The sequence below is a fragment of the Erpetoichthys calabaricus genome, chromosome 1, assembly GCF_900747795.2.
Source record: "Erpetoichthys calabaricus chromosome 1, fErpCal1.3, whole genome shotgun sequence".
Taxonomy (NCBI): domain Eukaryota; kingdom Metazoa; phylum Chordata; class Cladistia; order Polypteriformes; family Polypteridae; genus Erpetoichthys; species Erpetoichthys calabaricus.
The window spans coordinates 219129286-219153764 of record NC_041394.2 but is presented as its reverse complement, the minus strand read 5'-3'; the positions used below and the strand labels follow the sequence as shown (position 1 = coordinate 219153764).

Genomic DNA, 24479 nt, shown 5'->3' with positions numbered 1-24479 from the left:
AGCACTTCTACAATCTGCACCATACTGAAGCAGAAGGAGTCGATAAAGGCTATAATGCCAGCCAAGGGTGTTAAAATAATTTCTAAACACCGGACATCTATCCATGAAAATATGGAGAAGCTGCTGATGGTGTGGTTGACGGAGAAGCAGCTCGCAGGAGATACCGTGACGGAGGCTAAAATCTGCGAGAAGGCACAAGCTATTTACGCTGATTTGCTGCAGCAGACCCCAAGGCACTTCGACGGACAAGGTATCAGGCGAGCCGATTAAAGCCAGTCTGGGCTGATTTGAGAATTTTAAAAAGAGGACTGGCATTCACTCCATCGTCAGGCATGGTGAGGCAGGAAGCGCGAATATGAAGGCAGCTGAGGAGTTCCTCAAAACTTTTGCCGGAATTCTAGCAGCCAAAGGATACATCCCCCAGCAAGTCTTCAACTGTGATGAGACAGGACTCTTCTGGAAGAAGATGCCAAGGAGAAATTATATAACGGCAGAGGAGAAGAGGATGCCAGGCCACAAACCCATGAAGGATAGGCTAACCCTCGCACTGTGCACCAATACGAGCAGCGACTACAAGATTAAACTGCTGCTCGTTTATAATTCAGAAAACCCTAGGGCCTTTAAGTCACTAAATATTCTGAAAGAAAAACTGCAGGTTATGTGGAGGGCAAACCCGAGGGCGTGGGTCACCAGGCAGTTCTTTGTGGAGTTGGTGAATTTGGTCTTTGGTCCTGACGTTAAGAAATATCTTCAGGAAAATAACCTACCCCTGCAAGCCCTTCTTGTCCTGGACAATGCGCCTGCTCACCCACCTAACCTCGAAGATGACATCCTCGAAGAGTTCAAGTTTATAAAGGTTCTCTACCTTCCACCCAACACCACCCCTATCCTGCAGCCCATGGACCAGCAGGTGATTTCTAATTTCAAGCAAGCACCTGTTCCGCCGCTGCTTTGAGGTGACGGAGAGCACAAACGTCACCCTTCGAGAGTTTTGGAAGGACTACTATAACATCGTGATATGCCTCAGAATTATCGATATGGCCTGGCAGGGTGTTACAAAGACAACCCTGACCTCTGCGTGGAAGAAGCTGTGGCCTGAGGTCGTGTCTGAAACAGACTTTGAAAGACTCGAACCCGAAGCGGCAGTGGTGGAGGAGATTGTATCCCTCGGCAAGTCCATGGGCCTGGACATGGATGAAGGTGACATCAATGAGCTCATCGAGGAGCACTCCGAAGACCTGACAACGGAGGAGCTAAAGGAGCTACAGATGCAGCAGCACAAGGAGGTTTTGCAGGAAATAGGTGACGCGGAGGAGGTTATCTCAACAAGTGAGATAAAGGAAATGTTGGGAATGTGGGAGAAACTTTCATACTTTATTCAAAAGAAACATCCAGAAAAAGTTTCAACTGAGCATGCGACGGCAATATTTAATGACACTTGCCTAACTCATTTTAGAAACATTCTGAAAGGGAGGGTGAAACAGACCTAATTTGACAGGTTTTTATCGAAAACCCCTGCAAATGAAAGTGAGGAAGGTGTGGCAAAAAGGGCAACAATCAGCGAGTAAGATTCAGTTCAGCCTTTCTCCTCCACCTCCATCAGCATCCTCAAGTCGTCTGATCTTGAAGGTAAATGCTGTACATTATACTTAATAAAACCAGTTTATTGCACTTCATTCTATTGTATGTTGTTTTTATACAATAGTTGTTATTTATAAGTACATTTTTCTTATTTAAAAACATGTAACAAAAAAATTGCGGTGTTTTTTGGGGGTCCGGGATGGATTAATGGCATTTCAATTTATTTCAATGGGGAAAACTGATTTGACATATAAGTAATTTGAGTTATGAGCTCCGTCACGGAACAAGTTAAACTCATAAGTCAAGGCACCACTGTATTGGGAATTCTAAGAATAGGTGCTGCAAGAACATCCATTACACTTTTTATTAGTTTTGTTAGCACTGGATCTAGGGAACAAGTAGTAGATTTCATTTTAGAAATTAAAGTTAAGACTTGCTGCTCAGTTACAGGATTGAAATTTCTAAAGTGTTGAATGCAAGGTGAGACAGGGTCTGCCAAGCTAGCATTTGGTTTGCACTGTGATACTGTGATCTGGGATCCTATATTTTTAATTTTCTCATTAAAGAAGTTCATAAAGTCTGTACTGCTAATATCTGTTGGTATTTTGCAGTGTAGATCTGAATTCCCATTTGTTAATCTAGCCCATGTTCTAAACAGTACCCAATGATTTTTATTATTGCCATCTATTATTGTAGAATAGTATTCTGAGTGAGCTTTAAAGAGAGCTTTCTTATATTTTTTAACACTGGTCTGACCAGAGGTTTGAGTTTAACCAAAATCAACCTCCCTAGCTCTTTTTAATGTGTGATGTCTGAGCGACCAGTTGCTAGTCAATTAAGACCTCTGATTGCCCTGTCTAGGGAACTAGGACAAGCCAGGCTGTTTTCTACACCAACGGTTCAAGTTCAGGTTAAAAATACATATGCTGCATAACTCCAAATACATTCAGCCTTTTTGGGTTTGCTCCATGAGCCCCTTTAGCTTTGTTCCAGTGTAGTATCTTTATTCCTCCCATCACCCTGGTTTATATTGAAAGCCATTCCAGAGTAGTGTAGTAGCAGTGCAAGGAGGAAATGTAGGAAAAGTCTTTGTTGCAAGAGAGGAAACACAAAGGTGATGGAAGCAGAATAGTTTAATATACAGATTGGAAGAAGGATTTAAACTACGTGGAAGGATCAGGATTCTGGATAGGTAAACTCAAAGAGAAAATAAGCAGGAGTTTTCTTCTTTGGCTCCATCATTTATTGCCCGACACAATTTAGCAAGTTGACTGACTGCTTATAGTGAGCATTGTTCTTCAGACATTTCCACACCTTTCCGAAGGTACTTTGTCAGCATGCCCGTGTCGATCAAACACAGGAAGTTCTGCAGTCTACTTGTGACTTTATGCTGTAGGAAGATAATTAAATAAATATAGGTAAATAACATTCAATATGGCTTTATATAAGTAACATATACATGTTTTTCATATAAAGACCATCAAAAACATAATCACAAACAACTTTGCACGATACCTTGGCGAGCTCTGGAGGCCCTGCAGTTTCGTTGAAGGACATGTGTGTGGCAGATTCACTGGCAGAAAGACGCCCAACCTCTTGCTTCATCCCAACGGCGCCATCTTTCGCCTTTATGCCTGGTGCAGCTGCGTTGTTATGTGTGACTAGACGTTTCTTGTGGAGAGGGCTTCTGTTCTCTTTCTCTCATGTAGAACCCCCATCCTCATCTGAGTTCACCTCTGTTATACCACATATTTATTTGAAAACTAACAGTGTCAGATTGGGGGGAGAGTGAATGTGAGAGAGAGAATAAAACGCTAACCTTTACAAGTACCATAGATTTACACCAGCTGTTACAGACTCAAATCAAACATTTGTTTTTATTCTATAATAGTAACAATAAGAGCAGCTCACTACTCAAAATGGTAAATGCAGGAATGACCCAGAATCGAACCCGCAACCTCTTCATTATGAGACAGCAGTTCTTAACTCTGCACCAGCCAAGTGGATGTGTCAGCCTTGTCCCCTACTCCAATTTATTTTTCTTCAGTTATATTCTTGAATAAAAGTGCACTTGTTTTGTTATACTTGTACCTGTTGTGAAAGGGTTTATTTGATATTTGGACTTCAGTCTTCACATATTATACACTTAATGTCAAAATTTAGTCATTAGTGCTAACACGCAGAAACTTTTTGTTTTAGTTATGTGTTCAACATTTTTTGCCTCACATTTCCTGTCATCCAATATTTACCCAGATCATTGTAGACACGGAACACAAATGAAATGCGTGTATTCTAAATTACAATATATTATTTACCCTATTCAACTCCAGGCACCTCATAAATTTCCATGTTGTCTACTTGCTTTCATAATAAAATCCAATTTGCACACATATACCCTAATGTAAGCAGCACATCACAGCTTAATTAGTCTGCTTTTATCAAATATCCCATCTCCGTCAAGCCACATACAGTGAAAGGCTCTTTACTGTTGGATAGCTGAGGTTCAGAGCATTCTTATATGATATGTAATTGTATGTGATTGGTTGTTTGTCACAGCTGTACATAAACAGCAACAAATTTAATGCCTATGTCATATCTCATTAGTAGGCACAAACCCGGATTCAGAGTTTGTACAGGTTTTTAACTTTATTGAGATCAACATGCTTAATGAAGGACTCAAGGCTATGCTTGATTTGTAAGTGCTGCTTTGTGGCATGCAGTTTTACAGTTCAAGCATCATGGTTTCAATTAATATGCTGGGAATGTGTCTGCAGCATGTTTTCCCTTGTACCAGAAGCCCGGATCACAGACAGACACCATGACTTTGCCACACAACACACCTTTTATTTACAGTTGGAGAACGTTTCACCCTGCTCCCCACAGCACTTTACATAAGCACCAGCATACAATACTCAGTCCCTTCTTCCTTTATCTTAGCTGCCTTCACTCCTCTCCCAGCAAGCTCAGTCTTTCTTCCTCCCAACTCTGGCCACCTGAGTTGTGGCAGCTGTCTTCTTTTATAGAGCACCCGGAAGTACTTCAGCTGTTCCATGGTCACCTTCCGGCTGCACTTCCGGGTGTGACGGCGGCCCTGCACAGGAGGTAATTGGTTCCCAAACTCAGTCCTGGGGACCTCCTGATACTGCAGGTTTTTGTTCCAGCCAGCTTCTATTTTTAATTGAACTCCTGGTCTTATTAACCCCTTCACCGCCCTCTGCCGGATATATCCGGCACCGCTGTTTTAATGCTAACGCCATACTGCCGGAATTATCCGGCACATTTGCCTGTGGTTATATGAATGCCTGGCAAGTAGTATAACTGACGGTTTGGCGTGGGTATTATTACTACGTTGTATTTCGACAAGTCTGTGGTTGTTTTGGCCGGTCATGTGACGTGATTCGCATGTAACAGCTGTGAATATGGCGAAACGTAAACTGACTTCAAGTGAGGCTTTGCAGGCGATTTTGGACAGTTCTGATCATGATTGTAGCAGTTCTGAAGAAGATTTTAGTGACAGTGATGAGCAGCAACGTGCGCTGCATGATATTGTGAATGAAGATGCATCGGATGACGGCGCTGAGTGGGTGTATCCCCAGCATCTCAGCTGGGCTGCTGCCCGAGGTGAACTACCTTTTCTGCATTCGTTTGAGGGAACGTGTGGCTTTATTGTTGATGTAAACAATTACACTGCTGAGCAGTTTTATGAGCTGTTTGTGTCACCTGATTTGATTAGACATTTTGTTCATCAGACAAATCTGTATGCAGCACAGTTTATTGAGAAAAATCCCAATTTACCTCCACATTCCCGTGTTCGTGCTTGGTTTGACACTGATGAAAATGAAATGAAAAAATTCATTGGGATTTTGATGTTGATGGGAATAATCAGAAAACCAGATATTGAGATGTACTGGTCTACAGATCCTATGTATGCAACACATATTTTTGCAGCTGTCATGACACGTAACTGATTCTCTTTGCTGCTGAAATTCTTTCATTTGAATGACAACAGAAACGAGCCAGATAAGAAAGATCCAAACCGCGACCGCTTGTTCAAGCTACGTCCTTTGATTGATCATTTATTTGAAGCATTTCAGTTGCCCTACATGCCAGGACCGTCAGTTGCAGTTGATGAAAGTTTATTGTCGTGGAAGGGCCGCTTACAGTTTCGACAGTATCTACCATTGAAAAGGGCACAGTTTGGTATCGAGATGTTTTGCTTAGCTGAGAATTCAGGTTACATTTATAGATTTCGTGTATACACTGGCAACTTGCACAACATTTAGTGGTCAATACTGCTTGAATAAATGTAAAAAATGTAAAAAAAATGTAAAAAAGTAAAAAAACAAAAATTGTTCAGATTTCGCCTGGCTTGGGGAATATTTAGGGAGTTGGCGGTTAAAGGGTTAAGTGAGCTGTTATTTTCCAGTTTCTGTGTGTTGGGTTCAATAAGGAAATTACAAAAGTATGTTAATGCATTTTAATAAAAATAAAGTAGTTATATGTTGTAATTTTTTAACCTGTTCATCCTGATTTCCATTCAGCCTTTCCATTATTGACCAATTAGTGAGTCTGACACTGAAGTAGTTGCAGCCTTTCATCATTTCGTGTTGTTTGCCCAGGTGTCTGCTTTTTGTTTTTAATTGTTGCTGTTAGATAGATAGATAGATAGAATAAGTACAAAAAATTGGAAAACAAAAAAAAACTTGAGTATTTAAAGCCACAGTATAGCAAAAAACAGAAATATTTCTAAATGTCTTAAAATGTAAAAATTATACTGCTGTGCTTTACTGAATTCAGAATAAGAGAAGAGAAAAAATGACCAGCTAGCTAAATGAGATTAATTAATTGTTATCACCTATTGTGAATCTGGTTTTAACAAAAACCTGCAGCTACAGTTACGACTGAGTTTGGGAACAACTTAATTAGATAATATGAAATAATCATGAAATAAATATGTTTATTTGCACAATTTGCCTGGTGTCCACACATATCAACATCCATTAAAAATTGGTTCTTGTATTTGTTTAATTTTTGTGTGAATAAAAAAAAACATGAGAATACCTGTATTTCCAGAGTAAAGGAGTAAAGGACGCCAGCCAAATGAGAGTCTATGTAAGTCCTTGATCTTTTGGCAAGCATGTGACCTGAGGCTGTCCTTTAATTGGTTGCTTTCAGATTTTTCTGAGGATGCATCTCTGTGTGCACCAGACACTCCCTCATGTATTGGAAGAAAATTAGTATTGTTTTAGGTTTTTTCAATGTAATTGGACAATCGTTGACATACTATGTAATGTTGACATCAATGGTTCATAGTTCACACCTGCTTTTAACGTTATATAACAAAAATGAGTGAGAGTTACTTTAGAGATGGAAACTTAAAGCAGAACCACCGAAATCAAAGAAAATTTGGTTATTACTTTACTGAAACACCACTTCATAAATCGATCACTTGAAGAAATAAAGAAGATAAAGGAGCTTGGACTGGACCGGCATGACTTTAAAATTCAGCAGCAGGCAAGTGATTGAGCATACACACAGACTTTTTCCAGCTATTGTTATGACAAACAGAGTTGGCTAACTGGGTGTGGTGTAAGTATTGCCTTTTTTTTGCTTTCCTTGTATGCTGTTTCAAAGTGTTGTTACTGAAGCGTTGTGGACAGTGACAGGACTAAAAGATCTAAAATATCTTCCTGAACAAGGCAAGCAGCTTGAAGGTAGCCGCAGTCATCCAGACAATAGCATGAGGCTAAATTTTTTGGCAGGCTTAATATTGCTGAACAGCTACATGAAGGCTTCAAGATTAGCATTAGAAGGAACAACGAAGTGTTCACCAAATATGAACACATCCTGCCCAGAATAACAGACAGTGTGAAATTTTGTGGAGCATTTGAATTGCCTCTGCGTGGCCATGATGACAGCGATAGCTCCAATAAGCCTGACGTGATCACTTCACTAAACCATGCATTAAAATGTTTGAGAATGCTGTGGTGCCTAAACCTGTAATGTAACAACTGTTGCCTCGATAACAAAGGGCTTTCTTTTACTAGGCATTCTGGTAACTATAAGAATTCAAAATATTCACGACATGATGCAATTCAATGCTGTGCTAAATAATGTTATTTGTTTCATAAAATAGAAAATAAATATTAGTAAATGCAAACAAGCAAAGTTATCTGCATGCAATCTGACCATAGACTTGGGATATTACGATACACATCGTATGTTTTATTCCCATCTTGTGCTTTAGCAATAGGCCAACTGTTTGCTAAGATCATGCAGATTAAGAAGGTTGAATTGAGCACACACTCAGAGGGAGAAGAACATTCACTTGACAGTGTTGTTCACTTTAGGCTGTTATTGGTTATTGGTGTCTATAGTTTGGGTGCTATCATGACAGTTATATGCTGGTTTTTTTTTTTGTTTGTTTTTTTGCATCATCATAAGGCCATACTTTTAGTTTACTTTTTATAATAGCCAAGAAGGATATATTTAAATTTTTAACAGCTGGGTCTTTTTATTTGTGTGCATGCATCTTCCAACGTTGTGTACATTAATGAGCAAGGTTTTAGAGGATCACTGTCGTTTGGGCCTTATCTGGGTGAAATTTTATATGTCCACCCACCAACAAATTTCTGGCTACACTACTACTACTATTACTACAATTAATAATAATAATTCTTTACATTTATATAGCACTTTTCTCACTACTCAAAGCGCTGTCTGAGTAGGCAACATTACAGTTTCTGTATGTATTTTTTTCTTTTCTTCTGAGCTCTGAAGTGCTGAAAATGGATCAAAAGATCAATATAGTAGTTTTTCTAGGTCTGCAGGAAATGGTATGCAAAGGTTACATATATAAAACATTCAAAAGAACAGTCAAAAATTCATTAGTAAAACAATAATCATTATCAATATGCATATTAAAATCACCCAGCAAACTCATATCTGGACATACAAATATGGCAAGTGTAAGCAGGGGCGCAATAAATTAACAGATTAGATCAGTAGAATAGAGGATGTAACAGTTAAATCCATTTATTCAAAGTATGTTACATCAAGGAAGGCAACTTTCTTTGCTTTTAAGTTACATGAAATACAGAAGCGAGCCTACTGCCTTTTCTCTTCAAACAGGGTTTGAATGAAAAGATTACCTTGATGATGCAGTCTGCTGGTTGCTGCCACATCTCACAAATCAAGAATAAATCAAGATTTTTTTGTATAACTAAATCATAAAGCAATGTCACACTACTGTAAATTTCATCCATGTAACAAAGCAAGACTAGCATGACTTGGAGGTGCAGTGTGCTCAAAAGTATTAATTCTTCAAAATGGATGAAGTAGATTGTGGTCAGTTCCATGTGTTTTAGCAGATTATATAAGCACAGTGTTTGATATAAGTTTGTAAAAACCCGGCCTGTTAGACCTGATCAAAATAATATTAGTGGGTGAAGTACTATGCACATAAAAATAAAATCTGGCCAAGCAGTGAACATATCTTGAACATCACACAATTCCCAGATATTTACAGCAATAAAAAGTCACAGAATCAAGCCAATGAAGAACATCCATTTTTCTCAATTGATGTGATGAATATCTGAGTGCCATAACAAATATGCATCAAGTGGGAATTCCTGCAGTAAAATATCTACACCAAAAACAGTTCAAGAACAACTGCATCAACAGCCAAAATCATCTGACTGTATAGCAACTGTTTTAGCCAAGACCAACAAGCCCTACACCAGATAGTTGATAGGGAGGATAAACCAAACAAACAAAAGATCATCAAACACAACCTGCTGAAAAAGATGAACACTCGCACACCAGCCATGTCAAGCATCATCACAATGCAAGCCTCCTCAGACGATGTTAATGCAGCATCACAATGCATTGCAGCATCACAATGAAGGCCTCCTCAGATGATGTTAATGCAGAATTTCCAGAACTCCAGTAAGTAAACAAAGTTCTGAGCAAGCAGATGGATATGAACAATAGCAAACTTTGAGTCCAGAGAAGTACTGTATATCCAAAAAAGGAATGTTGTGCATGAAAGTGACTTTCAGTAGATAGTTCTTAAACAGGAAAAGAAAAAATGGTGACTTTCTGCTATCAATGAGAAGTAGCACCCAGAAGCACACAGCACATTGATAATATAATCTGTTGAAAGTACAGAATGCAGAAGACTAATGGAAAATACAAATTAAGTTAAAAGATATTGCTATGCTTCCAAACTACAAAATAATCCTCTTTAATAAAATCCCTGTGTGCGTCCAGGTGTCCGTGTGTGTGTGTGTCTTCTGGTGAAGTGCGCATGTGTGTGGCACGGTGCGATGCGCGATATTACTGTCAGAGAAAGTTACAGGCGTTTTACGGAAATATAAACCAGTATTACTGCGAGAGGAAATTAAAGGTACACAATACAGTGACACATATTACAGCCACATACAAGCCAGCAGATGTACAGGACAGTATTACTGTCACAGAAAATTAAAGACACACAGTACATAGCGGCAGCCCATGAAGAACGGTCAGCTCAGCAAGTAAAAATCAACAAAAGAAAGGCTGAAAGACAAAGAAAAATACGACCAACATAAAGAATGAGGTCAAGGTCCCTTGCCATTTAATATAGACTGTTCCTACTAATGTTTATGCACTACTGTTCTAGCGCCCGTTATTGTAACGGGCTTAATGACTAGTATAAAATAAATTTGCACTTTAGTATACAGTGATCCCTCGCTATATCGCGCTTCGCCTTTCGCGGCTTCACTCTATCGCGGATTTTATATGTAAGCATATTTAAATATATATCGCGGATTTTTTGCTGGTTCGCGGATTTCTGAGGACAATGGGTCTTTTAATTTCTGGTACATACTTCCTCAGTTGGTTTGCCCAGTTGATTTCATACAAGGGACGCTATTGGCAGATGGCTGAGAAGCTACCCAACTTACTTTTCTCTGTGTCTCTTGCGCTGACTTTCTCTGATTCTGACGTAGGGGGTGTGAGCAGGGGGGCTGTTCGCACACCTAGACGATATGGACGCTCGTCTAAAAATGCTGAAAGATTATCTTCACGTTGCTACCTTCTGTGTGCAGCTGCTTAGTGAAGCGACATGCTGCACAGTGCTTCACATACTTAAAAGCTCAAAGGGCACGTATTGATTTTTCACTCTTTGTTTTTATCTCTCTCTCTCTCTCTCTCTCTCTCCCTGCTCCTGACGGAGGGGGTGTGAGCTGCCGCCTTCAACAGCTTTGTGCCGCGGTGCTTCACATACTTAAGCCAAACAGCCCTATTGATTTGTTTGCTTTGCTCTCTGTTTCTGACAGCCTGTGCTCCTGACAGGCACTCCTTTGAAGAAGTTGCATTCTTGTTTTGCATTCTTTTAATTGTGAGACAGAACTGTCATCTCTGTCTTGTTATGGAGCACAGTTTAAACTTTTGAAAAAGAGACAAATGTTTGTTTGCAGTATTTGAATAATGTTCCTGTCTCTCTACAACCTCCTGTGTTTCTGCGCAAATCTGTGACCCAAGCATGACAATATAAAAATAACCATATAAACATATGGTTTCTACTTCGCGGATTTTCTTATTTCGCGGGTGCCTCTGGAACGCAACCCCCGCGATGGAGGAGGGATTACTGTACATACAAACAGAAAGAACCCTTAACTTTGTGAATATCTTACATTTTTTAGAGCATTGTTTTTTTCTCTTATGATAATAGATAATTTAATAGTAATAAATAATTAGTTTTTGGTATCACTTTTGTAATGTTCAGAATTATTAGAAAGATACAAGATACAAACATACAGACCAGAGTTGCACTATAATGCTACAATGCTTACCATCTGCGCTATTCTGTAACCTCAGTATACAAGCACTAAGATCACCCTTTCAGACTACCAAATGCAAAACATCATTGTGGTTTTCTCCATTGTTTATTTTATATTTCTTTACAATTAAGTTAACTTCTTAGTGAGACTGAATGATTGTGTGTCTCGGGCCGTGATATTGACCTATTAGTGATAACTGTATGTTCCTTAGATTGTATGCGGATAGCCAAGATGACAGTCAGTTAGTTAATTGGGAACATGTAACTTTATATACTGTTGTAAAAGCCAACCCTGACACAGAAAGGTGTAGGACATAGTTGTAAAAGCACACTTGATTTATTTTTATTTTTCCCTTGTGGTAAAGGCCTTCCCAGTTCCGCACCAGTCTAACACATAATCCCAAAGCACAATGCATTTTTTTCTTTCTTTTTCTTTTCTTTTTTCTTCATTCTCCCCTGGCAAGCATCGTCCTCCTCCTCCTCTTGAATCTGGCTCCCAGAGTAGTGGCTGCTGGCTCCTTTTATAACACATCCAGAAGCACTTCCAGCAGCACCTCCGGGTGTGGCAGAAGAGCTGCTCTGTAGGGCTCAACAGCAGCTACATCACGCCCCTGGCAGTGCCCACGGTTCCCAACACGGCTGCACCAAACTCCAACTCCCATGAAGCCCTGCGGGAGCCCTATACACCGCTACAACCCGGGGGGCTGCCATCTAGCGCTCTGGCTGGCTCCCCGGTTCTCCCAATGTGGAGGCATTCCGGCCGGGCAAGGGCTCCAGCCATCCGCCACACTGTATATATAAATATGTAAAAATATACCATGTTTATTCAGTCAGGGAAGGTAGAGTTGTGGTTCAGTACTTAACACTGCAGCCTCACCAATTCATTTTAATCTAGGCGCATCTGAACCATGTGCAGTTTGGCTTGATTTGTGATTCCAAATTGACTCAGTATGCCAGTAACTCTTAAGTTCAGTCCTGGAAGTCCACTGTGGCTGCAGGTTTTCATCCCACCTGTTTTAATTGGATTCCTACCTTAAGTAAGCAAGCTGATATTTCCCATTTTTGTAAAACATACTGCAAAAGCAAACCAAGTGCTTTTCGAGGCAACTGACCTCAACGCAATTGGAAATTTATTTCACTTGCTGAAGACAAAACTGATGGCAGAAAGTCCAGTGAACAAGCAGTAACATAACACAGCTGCAGTAATGTAGAATGTATAAAAATGGCTGTCATTCCAAATCAGCTCATACAATATTATTGATAAACCCCTTAAATTAAAACTGAAAGTCTATACTTAAATCACATAATGATAGCTTGATTTCTTTTCCATTCTGGTGGCATACAGAGACAATATAATGATAATTGTGTCACTGTCCACATACTTATGGATCTAACTGTAGGTGGAATGGACAGCTGTACCTATGAGAATCACTGTTAATATTAATTTACAGCATATATGCTGTATTAGTATATTTCATGTTGTGTGTGTATTTGTGTTTTTTTTAATCTTTTTAGGTCATAGGTCCAGCTGCAAAAATGGAAGCTAAATGCATATTGCCAAAAATTACAGTACAACCAACAAGAGGACTTGTTGATGAAATGTTCTACATAGCTGTTTCAAACCTATCTCCTCATCAAGAAGTCACCATACGCTCTTTCCTTCAATCTGATGATAAAGACTTCTGGCATGCTTATGCATATTATGTCAGTGATAATAGTGGAGTAGTAAATGGTAAAATACAATTCTGTATTTTTTCTTTATCAAAAATGAATATAGATTAAAGTAGCAGATTTAGTTGATTTTCATTGATTTGTTTTGCTCATAGTATTATTTTCACAGTGATTTGTTTTCTGGTAAATATTATTTTGTCAAAGATCCCATAGTGTTTACACTATCCGCCACATAATTCTAAATTCAGATCCTATCAGGGCCACTATCTGCGTGGTTTGTGAATAATCTATTGATGTTTAATTGAATTTGAATTGAAATTATATATTTTGTTAATCTCAGAGGGGAAATTGTCTTTTCGCCTTAACTTTGGGGGTCAGAGCACAGGGTCAGACATTGTACAGTACCCCTCGAGGACCCAGCAAAGTAGGATCCTTTCTAGCAGTAACGAGTCTTGAACCACTGACCTTCCAGATACCAGCACAAATTCTTAGTCTCAGAGCTATCACTCCACCCTTGGGCATTCCTTTAAACCACAAAAATGTCTGGGTGTTCACTGGATGAGGTAGGGTGAATGTACCCACAGTCACATTGACATTTAATAATATGATGAATGTCTTCAGGGTGTTGGAAGGAAACTGAAATATTGTGATGTTCAATAATAGAAATGTTTACAGAGAACTCAGTCATTTAAGTTTATTTTGATTAAACAAATTTACTACATGTTAAATGTAAGCTATGCATAAGTTTCAGATAATACACTATGCAAAACAGTTAGTGTGACAAATACTTATTATCCTCAGTATACATAAAAAGTACATAAAAATGAACTAGACAGTATATGTTGAAGACCAACCTCTTCACCAGTAGTTCAGGGCCTGTTTAAACTTTCTAGCCTTCTTCTCTGCTCTGGATATCTAAAGTTTGTTCTGCTCTATGACATGTGAAAAAACTGTGCTTTTGTTATTTTTCAGTTAGTTAGAGGACTAACTTCATAACTGTGCTTTTTGCATTACACCTTAGTATGATTTTTTTTGCTGCCTATTAACTTTGAATGTCTGTGCAAACCACTGAAATATAGCATGTATATTAACTTACCATGGGTAAAGATATCTGCTAAATAAAGTATAATAATTTTCTTAGTTGCTGAAGATAATAGCTTGGGAGGCTCATATGCTGGCAGAGAACCAACCGGACTCATTTGGAGCTTAAAACCAGTACCTGGTGGAAGAACTGCCCTGAGGTATATATTTATTAATTTCATATAACTAATTTAAATGTACTATGTCTTGAACAGCAAAGCATTTAGCACAAGACACATTGTTTGATAAACAATTTTCACCTTTAATATGAAGTTTTAATTTATGTTGGTAGAATGTGATTTGTAGTCAATATGAAAAAATAAGGTTTATCTGAAGACTCTGTAGTTGGCAACACTGAACAGTGGAAATAATGAGCACCAGGTACCCTCTATAACAACAAAATCATTTATTTATATAGCACATTTTCATACAAACAATGTAGCTCAAAGTGCTTTACAAAATTAAATAAAAGAAAATTAATATAAAACATAAAGAAGATTAGGCAGTAATATTATACAGTATATAACAAAGAAAAAGGTAAGGTCATGTGGACATCTGGCACACCCGCCATTCAATACATAGACACAGTGGACTGTATGGTACCTTGATCAGGTGGTAGCGGCACACATCACCACCACAGAAGAACCTGAAAAAAGGGCAGAGAATAGTACAGATTAGTAGGGAATTGCAGAACCCAGAGGAAAATGATAGTTAAATGCCCATATAGTGTAATAGGGATACAACTAAAATATAGCTACGGAAAAGCCATTTTAAAATACAGTGGAACCTCGGTTCACGACCATAATTCATTCCCAAACTCTCGTCGTAAACCGATTTGGTCGTGAATCGAAGCAATTTCCCCCATAGGATTGTATGTAAATACAATTAATCCGTTCCAGACCATACGAACTGTATGTAAATATCCATCCATCCATCCATTTTCCAACCCGCTGAATCCGAACACAGGGTCACGGGGGTCTGCTGGAGCCAATCCCAGCCAACACAGGGCACAAGGCAGGGAACCAATCCTGGGCAGGGTGCCAACCCACCGCAGGACACACACAAACACACCCACACACCAAGCACACACTAGGGCCAATTCAGAATCGCCAATCCACCTAACCTGCATGTCTTTGGACTGTGGGAGGAAACCGGAGCGCCCGGAGGAAACCCACGCAGACACGGGGAGAACATGCAAACTCCACGCAGGGTGGACCCGGGAAGCGAACCCGGGTCTCCTAACTGCGAGGCAGCAGCGCTACCACTGCGCCACCGTGCCGCCCTGTATGTAAATATATATTTTTTTAAGTTTTTAAGCACAAATATCGTTAATTAAACCATAGAATGCACAGCGTAATAGTAAACTAAATGTAAAAACATTGAGTAACACTGAGAAAACCTTGAACAACAGAGAAAATTAACATTGCAAGAGTTCGTGCTATACTGTAGCCTTATGACCCGATCGCTGTAAAGTTTTTTTTTTGAGTTTTAAGCACAGGGAAAAAAAGGAACATTTGAACAAATCCTAACTTTATTTAAAAGCCAACCATAAGCAACCAAGAAAGCAACATTGCAGGAGTTCACGCTAATAGCATTACAACCCAATCGCTGTAAACACTCTTTTTAAATGAGTTTTAAGCACAGGGAAAAAATGAACATTTGATAAAAGAGAAAAGTAACTTTGCAACAATTCACTCTACGAACCGAAAAATGAACATTTGAAAAATCCGTAATACAAAAACTAACCATAAACCACCAAGAAAACTAACCTTGCATGAGTCGAGTTCTGGCATGAAGTGAGGAGGAACTGGGTGGAGAACAATCCGGTCTCGTCGCAGTTGAAGACTTGTTGCAGGATGTAGCCTTCGTTCTCCACTAATTTTGTGAAATTTTTCATGAATTCTTTTTCAGCTTCAACATCGGAACTAGCAGCCTCTCCATGCCTTACCACACTATGAATGCCACTTCTCTTGTGAAACTTTTCAAACCATCCTCTACTGGCTTTAAATTCCTCACTTTCGCCACTCGTAGAAGGATAGTTTTGCAGGAAATCGCCATGAATGTTCCTGGCTATCTCACATAACATCGCCTCGCTTACGCTATCCCCTGCAAGTTGCTTCTCGTCACACTAGCAACAGTTTTTCCACCTCTTCCAGCACTTGAGGCCTCTGCCTGGTTAACGCTGTAACTCCTTTTGCAACATCAGCTGCTTTAATAGATTCTTTCTGCTTTAGAATTTTGACTTCTTGTACTCGACGGCAAGATCAGTAACACGAACGCCATGCTCATACTTTTCAATAATTTCTTTCTTTACTTCGATTTCAATTTTCTGCAAAACTTTTTTCTCACCACTCTTCACTTGCTTAGAAGCCATGGTTAACTGCAAAAGCTCACGAAATACTGTAGAGCACAAAGAGTTCACAGGTAAAGCACGCACGTCTGACTGAGAACAATGAACAGGGAGAGGCTGAACACGTGCTTAAATACAGTAATCGGCACGTACGAACCAGAAGGGAAATGAAATAGAGCACAAAGAGTTCAAAGCGAAAGCACGCACGTCTGACCGAGAACAATGCAACACGTGCGGAAATCATCGGCGCGCACAAACCGAAAGGGAAACTGGCTTGTTCGTATACCGAGTGTGTGGTCGTGAACCAAGGCAAAAGTTTGGCGAACTTTTTGGTCGTAAACAAATTTGTACGTGTACCGAGACGTTCGTGAACCGAGGTTCCACTGTAATCCGTTTTTAGCAGTTTTTTTAAATTGTTCTGCAGTAAGAGCCTGGTGAATTTCTATTGGTAAAGCATTCCATATTTTAGGTACATAACAGCATAAAGCCGCCTCACCACTTCTTTTCAGGTTGTCTATTGGAATTATAAGCAGACCTTCATTTAAAGATTTGAAGTTACGGCTTGGAGTGTAAGGGGGCAAACATTCCAAAATATAGGGCGGGGTGAGATTATTTAAGGCTTTGTAAACCATAAGTAGTATTTTAAAGTCAATTCTAAGTGACACAGGTAACCAATGTAACAACACTAAAACTGGTGAAATGTGCTCAGATTTTCTGTTTCTAGTTAAGATTCTTGCTGCTGCATTCTGCACTAAATGTAACCGACTTATGTCTTTCTCTAGTTAATTGAAAAGTATATTTGCTAATTACCATTTTGTTACTTTCGTACTCCCTATAATAATTTCTTCCTTCTGTCTGCCTTTTCTGGATCAGAGTGATATAAATCCATTTGAGTTTACACAAAAAATGTGTTTGGCTTTCGATAAACTTCAGTTTAGGTCTTGTCATATCTGAAATGTAAAAATTCTGCAATTAGCATTTTATACCTGCAAAGGGTTATAGAAATGCAATTAAGATACTGGCTGTTTTTACATTACAAAATTAAATCCTGATCATATGGATAACATTTAACCTAGAAAACACTATAGTTAAAACATAATCTGCATAAAAAGTTCTCACTTGTGTGGTTGTACATATTATCATCATTTTAATGAGGTGTCACTTGATCTGCCTTAGTTGGCAGTGTAAATGTTCAACCAGTAAATACTACAGCTTGGTCTACAAAATTCCAGAGATTCTCTGTTTATTGTCCTGATTGATAAAATATGCAGTGTATTCACTTTAATTTAAACTGTTCATTTTAGCACACTTCCACTCATGAACCCAATGAGTAATAATTATATGGAATATAAAAATGAAATGCAACATAATCACAAAATATTTTTTAACAACATATGCAAAGAAACATCATGTAATATCCAAAAAGATAAGTCATTCTGTGTTGCAGGAAAAGTACTCAGGCTTCCCCTTTATGAATGAAGGTCAATTTATAGTGTAAAATTTTCTTTCAGTACTAGTAATTTTTCTGTACTCTTTATCATTTAGTCTGTGCATTGTGCCTGTAGTTAACAGAGGTAAAGCACTGAGCTTGATAAGATATAGATGGATGACTTAACAGTTTCAGATATGATTGAAGGCTTTCACATATGGTTACAATCTAACACAGAAGGCAAAAAATCATTTTCAAACAGTTCTTGAGTCTTACAGCTTAAGTGTTTATTAATAACCAAGATTTTACCAGATTGTCCCTTTTACTTTCTGAATATTTCAGTGTAAATATTTTATTCTTTTTGCTGCATAGAAATTTATTGTTTGTATAAGTTTTTGTTTACTTTTGATAAACAGAATAGTAGAAACTACAGTTTGTACACAAACTACTTTGGTTTAGTTTAATTCTGGTTTATATTTTGATATGCTGCAGTGATTATGATACAGTTTGTTATTTTAAAATTTTATTTTAGGTTAAGAAAAACCGAAATATTTACACCATTTGTCATAAATATATCTGTATACAAAGGGCATATCAAAGGTGATTTTAAAGAAGAGACTGCATTAGCATGTGCTGTAATGGAGCGTTGGTATGTTACACCCGGAGTTTCAAGGATAGAAGTTAGAGAGAATGGAATTTATGGAACTCTTTTCCTTCCACCAGGTAAAAAGAGAACAACTCTATTTTAATTTTCTTTTACATTGATCTGTTTTCAGTAGAAAATGTAAAAATTCACCTTCTTTCTAGGTCCTGGGCCATTTCCTGGACTTTTAGACTTGTGGGGCGGAGGAGGAGGACTAGTAGAATATCGCTCTGCTCTCCTAGCTTCTCATGGCTATGCTACTCTTGCACTGGAGTACCTGTCCAGCAAGACAGATTTTTCAAAAATCGGAGAAAAATATTTTGAGGTAAAAATAAATCCCTGAAATATCTACTTTTATTTGTGTGCTTTTAGGCAACAAATCTTAGATTTAAACGTTTATATGAATCTACATAATGCAATCCAGTTCTGTTGAGAGGAAGCCTATCGCAGCAGCAATAGGTGGATGGTAAAAACTAACCCTAGACAGGGCACAAAAGAGAATATTTATTTACTTATTTGTTATAGGTATAAAATAAATGTATGGGCAGCACCAAGTGGTACAATGTTTAGTGCTGTTTCTTCTGAGAGTAAGCATCTTATAGTTAAATTATGGTCTGAGTGGAGTTTATACGTTCTACCTTTGACTCTGTGTGTGTTTTTTTGTGTTTTTCTTTCTGGATTTTCTGGCTTCCTCACACATCCTGGGAGACGTGTGTTTTGGTTGAAACTGGCTGTTTGTCAGAATGTGTGAGAGCCCTTCCCCGTAAAGGATTAGAAACAATGTCTGTGGTGGTTCCTTCATGCACCTGATATTGCCAGTATAGTGAGCAGTCTGCACTAATCTCTGGTTGTATTAAGCAAAATATGTTAAAATGGGAAAATCCAATATACTCTAGTTTTAAAGAATTATATTCAACATAAAAGCTTGCAAGCACATTTGATTAGGAGGCCATTCACTTAAGGGTCACGTAAGATCAAAGTTTGTTAAAATAAAAATTATTTAAATTAAAATCAAAAGTACATTGACTGTATACACACAAAATTTGCACTTAAATTAAAAGAGTGTTTATAATTTAATCTCAATAATGTATCATTCCTTAAAAATTGTTAAGTGATGAGGGAAAAACTTTGATTAATAAAATAAAAGGCATAGGTGAATTACTGTACTTAGAAATCATCAAGCAAATGGACCAAAAATGTATAATGTTAAAATATTGTTAAAGAACACAATGTATCAAAATGCTCACAAATGGCTAGCAAAATCTAAATAAGTTCTCTATCCATCTGTGATGACTCTATCATGCTATGACACAGTTTACACTCATGGCTGTATAATTTAAATGTTTAATTCATTGGATTGGAAACCAAATTCCTCAAATGCTTACTGTAATCTGCAGTACATTGCATGACAGAGGACTGCAATGCATTCCAAACGTGATGAAGTATTTGTTTTGTCAGTATTCAATATTTGTCTTTATTATTGACGTGGTATTTTCTGGCTGGTGCCATTGTGCTTCATGTTGCATTGATGTCAGTATTTGGTCGTTTATGCCGTACATCTGTTTTTTTGGTCATTTTAGTTTTTTGTAGTAGTATAATTGTTTTGTCTTTCTAAAATAGGCAGCTTTTGGCTATCTTGAGAGTCATCCTCAGGTATCAAGAGAACATGTAGGTATTTTTGGCCTCTGCTTTGGAGCTTCTGTGACTCTTTCTGTTGCAGCAAATGAAAACAAGATCAATGTGAGTTTATTTTTAATTTTAATTTATTAATTTAATAATTGTATTTTTTGTTTAGCAACAGAAAAGTTTGAATTAATTTAGTTTATAAGTTGATTGATTGTAATTTAGCAAAACTGATCATATTTCTTACAGATTTCCAAATGGTCTGAATACCTCTGTTAAAATGGAATAGGGGCCCATTTTGTTTGCTGGCTGTATATGTGATTTTAATTAAACTTTTTTTCACTTAGGGCAGCAAGGCAGTGATAGCATTTCTTCACACAAACATGTAGTCTGTGATTCGTGTCCCGAATGCTCTCTGGAGTTTGGAAATTCTCCCATGCACACTTGGGTTTCCTCCGGGTTCTCCACTTTCCTCTGAAAGTCCAATGACATGCAATTTTGGTGAACTGCCATTGCTAAAAACTGTGTTTATTCAGGAATTGTTACTGCCTTGTGCTCGGTGCTTGCTGAAATTGTCTCCAGCTTCCCCATGACCCTGCTCTAGATAAGCAGGTATATAAAACGGATGAAGGGATGGTTTCCTTTCTTTTGTACATCTGTAGCTTGAAGATTGGCAGTGCATTTATTTTAAATTTTTAAACAAAATATTTATTTGGAGATATTCTGCAAGTGTGTTTGTTAAACAAGTGCTAATAGGGAATTTCAATCAATTTTGCCATTTTATTATGAGTACTGCTACCTGTCAAATGCATAAAATTTAAATTAATACCTTCCTGTGATAATCATGTGTTAATGGTGTCTTAACTATTAACTTGTCATGTGGAAACTAATGTAAACCACCAGAATTTTCCCCTGTATTCAAGTTTTACAAACAAATACATTTCTGGTATGAAATATCAATGCCTCAGTGACAGCCCGATATTACAAGCACCACAGAAAACAGGTGATGTGCTTTCTCAAACTATTTTATGCTATGTGTGTTGATAAAATGTATGCAAATGCTTTATGTATGTTATTTAAAATGCATTACTATTTTTTTTAGCCTAAATGTTTGGTTTGTGTCAGTGGAACCCATGTTATAAGAATTGGGGAATCCATCGATAAAGTCTTTGCAGATCTGAAACTGTAAGTCAAATTAAAAAGTTTAATGTTAAGCATGCAGAAACAGAGTTGAAAAAATATATCAAATGTATTAAGCTGTGTAAAATTTTTAAAAAATGTTCATATAAATATCTATTTAATTCACACTGCCACTGAAAAATCAAGTCAGCTTGTACCATTAAGGACTTGGCTGGAGTTAAACTCAGTATATACTAAAGCTTTCTAGAAATTGGCTTGACAATCATTATTTTATGTTTTTAAGTATAATGTAGGGTTGTCATTTTAACTGGATTTAAATGGGTACATGTTCAAATTCAAAATGTTTAAAGTGACAGGATTGAGAAATATAGCACTAAATACCATTTAATGTTTCATTGCTTCATTTTTAAATCAGTTATCTATAAACCTTGAACCAGCACGTAAATTGTACCTCTATATATAAAACTCAAGAACCACAGGGCCATGCAGCTTGGTTTTGGTCTCAATCGAGAGCTTATATCATGACACAGATAGCACATCTTACGAAATGGTCTCATGGGATACCTGGGCCTTGATTTTGGCTATTAGTCTAATTGCAGGCAAAGGTGCTATGGTCCACCATAGCTGACAGAAAACCAATAGACACAGCAAGCAGTTGTGCAAGCACACTCCCTAGCTGACAAGAGGACAACAACTTTGAATGCACACTGCACTGACAATGAAGTACATTACACAGAATAGCTAATCTTTCCAGGACCACAGCCACTGAGCGTGCATGTAGTACTAACAGTCAAGCACATTGCACAGGCCAGCTGATAACCAAAAGTTATACATTCGCAAAACATACAGCACATACCAAAGTGAGAGGTGAACCACATGACATGAGCATCGTAAAGGCAAGTAATAAAGAGTCACAGTGAAATCGGCAGTCAGTGAAGAACATTCCTGCAACCTCAGTGGAGTTACCTGGGTTGCTGTTTTTCTTGAGAGGTGCTATTTCAAAGACTATAGATCCAAATGTTTCTAATTGTAGTAATTGTATGTACAGTGCTATCAGAAAGTATTCAGACCCCTATACTTTTTCACAATTTGTTATGTTATAGCCTTGTGATAAAATCATTTAAGTTATTTTTCCCCACATCAAGTAACACTCAATACCCTCAACACTACAAAAATATCTACAGCTTTGAAGTTTCCCAAGAGCCTAGCAGTCTCCATAATTCTTAAGTGGAAGAAGTTTGGAACAACAAAAACTCTTCATAGGCTGGCCAAACAGCTAAAACAGGCATTTGATGGAGAACAGTTTCAGGAAGAGGTAACCAAGAACCCAATGGTTACTCTGAGTGAACTCCAGAGAATCTGTGTGGAGATGGAAAAAATTCCAGAAGGATAACCATTACAGCAGCAATCCACTGATCAGGGCTTTGTGGCAGTCAGTGCACAGACAATTCAAAGTCATAATGGAGTTTGCAAAAATGCATCTAATTGACTTTTCACACTTTGAGAAATAAAATTCTCTGGTCTGATGAAACCAACCTTGAACTGTTTTCATACTAAATGTCATGTCTATGCACTCCTCATCACCTGCACAATACCATTCCAACGATGAAGCATGGTGGAGCATCATGTTGTGGGGTTGTTTTCCAGCAGCAGGGACTGGGAAACTAGTATTACAAATAAATCAGTCATTTGAACGTTAATTGTAGACTGTGCTCATCATATCTGAACTTTTTGAAAACTTTGTTAATTAGTTCACTGTTCACTCATTATGTACAGCCCAGATAAAGGTGCATCTGGCATATTTGACCTCAGCCAATTTGTATGCTTTTCATTGTGCTAAAAGACCTTTCACTGTGCATGTGTTAGAGATAATGTTAGAGTAATAAAATGGCTTGTCAAATACCAGATTAAAGAGCAGTGTACTAAACTGAGTTCACAAGTCCATTCTTAAGAACATTTTGATTGCTCTCATGTGAATATCTCAGCATTTAAGTTATCAATTTTTTACAATTCGCTAATCTGCATAATATGGCTTTTGAATTCTTGACTTGTCATGTTAGTTATCTGCTTTAGGCAAAGGGAGAAGAGACTAAGAGTTTACTTTGTTCCTTCGTTCATCCTGTTTTCTGCATCCAACTCAGTTCATAGATTGTTCGGAGAAAACTATTACTCTACAGTGGTGCAGGAGGTAACAACATATGATTGCAATTGTTGCCAGCCACACTATCCACACTAGTTCAAAGCCTATCATTTTTAGCGGATTTTCCAGCTTTCAAAGCAATGACTCTGGAAAAGTCCTCAATTTTTTTCTTTTTGACCATGGAGAAAAGTTAATAAGGTTCTTGTTCATGATCATATTCTGCAAGAATGTTTAGCTGCTTATTGAATTTGAATCATAGGTTCAAGACTTCCTAAGCAGATTGAATTATCATAAGCCAAACAAAAGAGCACTTCCTGTTGTACCATATAGCAACTGAAATGCATTCTGACACATTTTTACTGGTGCTATAGTTTCCAGAAGACTTAAATGTCCAAATATAGTGTTAAAATTAGCAAAGAAAACTCTTGTGCATTTCAGCATTTTTCACTGAGTAGTGGAATGTCTGAAACAGCATTGCTACTATTTTGAATGTCACAGAAAAATTAGATGCTGTCTTTCCTTAGCTTGCATGTCTTAAATTGGATACAGTATTCAAATTATTTACAGCAAGGTTAAGCTTATGTACATCCCAGTGGACAAAGGCAAACAAAAATGACTTTTGTCAAAAGCAGGAGATTTAAAAAAACTGATTGAAAAACTAGAACTAAGGTATACCATGACAAACTGACTACACTTTGACAAAACTGTTATTCACTGTCTGTATAAGGATGTGAAGGTGAAATTTGTTGGCATACACCATAGACATCACTTTACATGAAAATGAGCTTATACTGCAGGTTCAGTGTTTTCACACACACTAAATTGAGTACCTTAATTCAATATTGTTTCATAAATGCGCCACTGCATCCAGAGGCTTGTTTTTAAAATTAAATTCTACTGGAACTGGCAAAGCACAAATTTATCCTCGTATTTGATCTCACAATATACTCCGGTGCTGCTAGGAACAGCAAACTGCAATTACTGTTGCTGACCTAGGCA

At 37.9% G+C, this 24479-nt stretch overlaps 2 protein-coding genes across 6 annotated transcripts in view; both read left to right on the top strand.

Moving 5' to 3' along the window:
* Nucleotides 1–24479, top strand: part of LOC114659417 (peroxisomal succinyl-coenzyme A thioesterase-like) — a 190792-nt gene that overhangs the window by 33030 nt on the left and 133283 nt on the right. The window lies entirely within an intron of this gene.
* LOC114659446 (bile acid-CoA:amino acid N-acyltransferase-like) overlaps nucleotides 1–24479 on the top strand; it is a 55515-nt gene that overhangs the window by 11873 nt on the left and 19163 nt on the right. For all 3 annotated transcript variants that reach the window (XM_028811954.2, XM_028811945.2, XM_028811962.2), the window contains exons 2-7: nucleotides 12920–13136; nucleotides 14217–14316; nucleotides 18467–18657; nucleotides 18742–18902; nucleotides 20198–20317; nucleotides 21303–21385. In XM_028811954.2, coding sequence (XP_028667787.2) covers nucleotides 12941–13136; nucleotides 14217–14316; nucleotides 18467–18657; nucleotides 18742–18902; nucleotides 20198–20317; nucleotides 21303–21385 — 851 coding nt within the window. In that variant the 5' untranslated portion in view covers nucleotides 12920–12940. The remainder of the gene's footprint in view (nucleotides 1–12919; nucleotides 13137–14216; nucleotides 14317–18466; nucleotides 18658–18741; nucleotides 18903–20197; nucleotides 20318–21302; nucleotides 21386–24479) is intronic.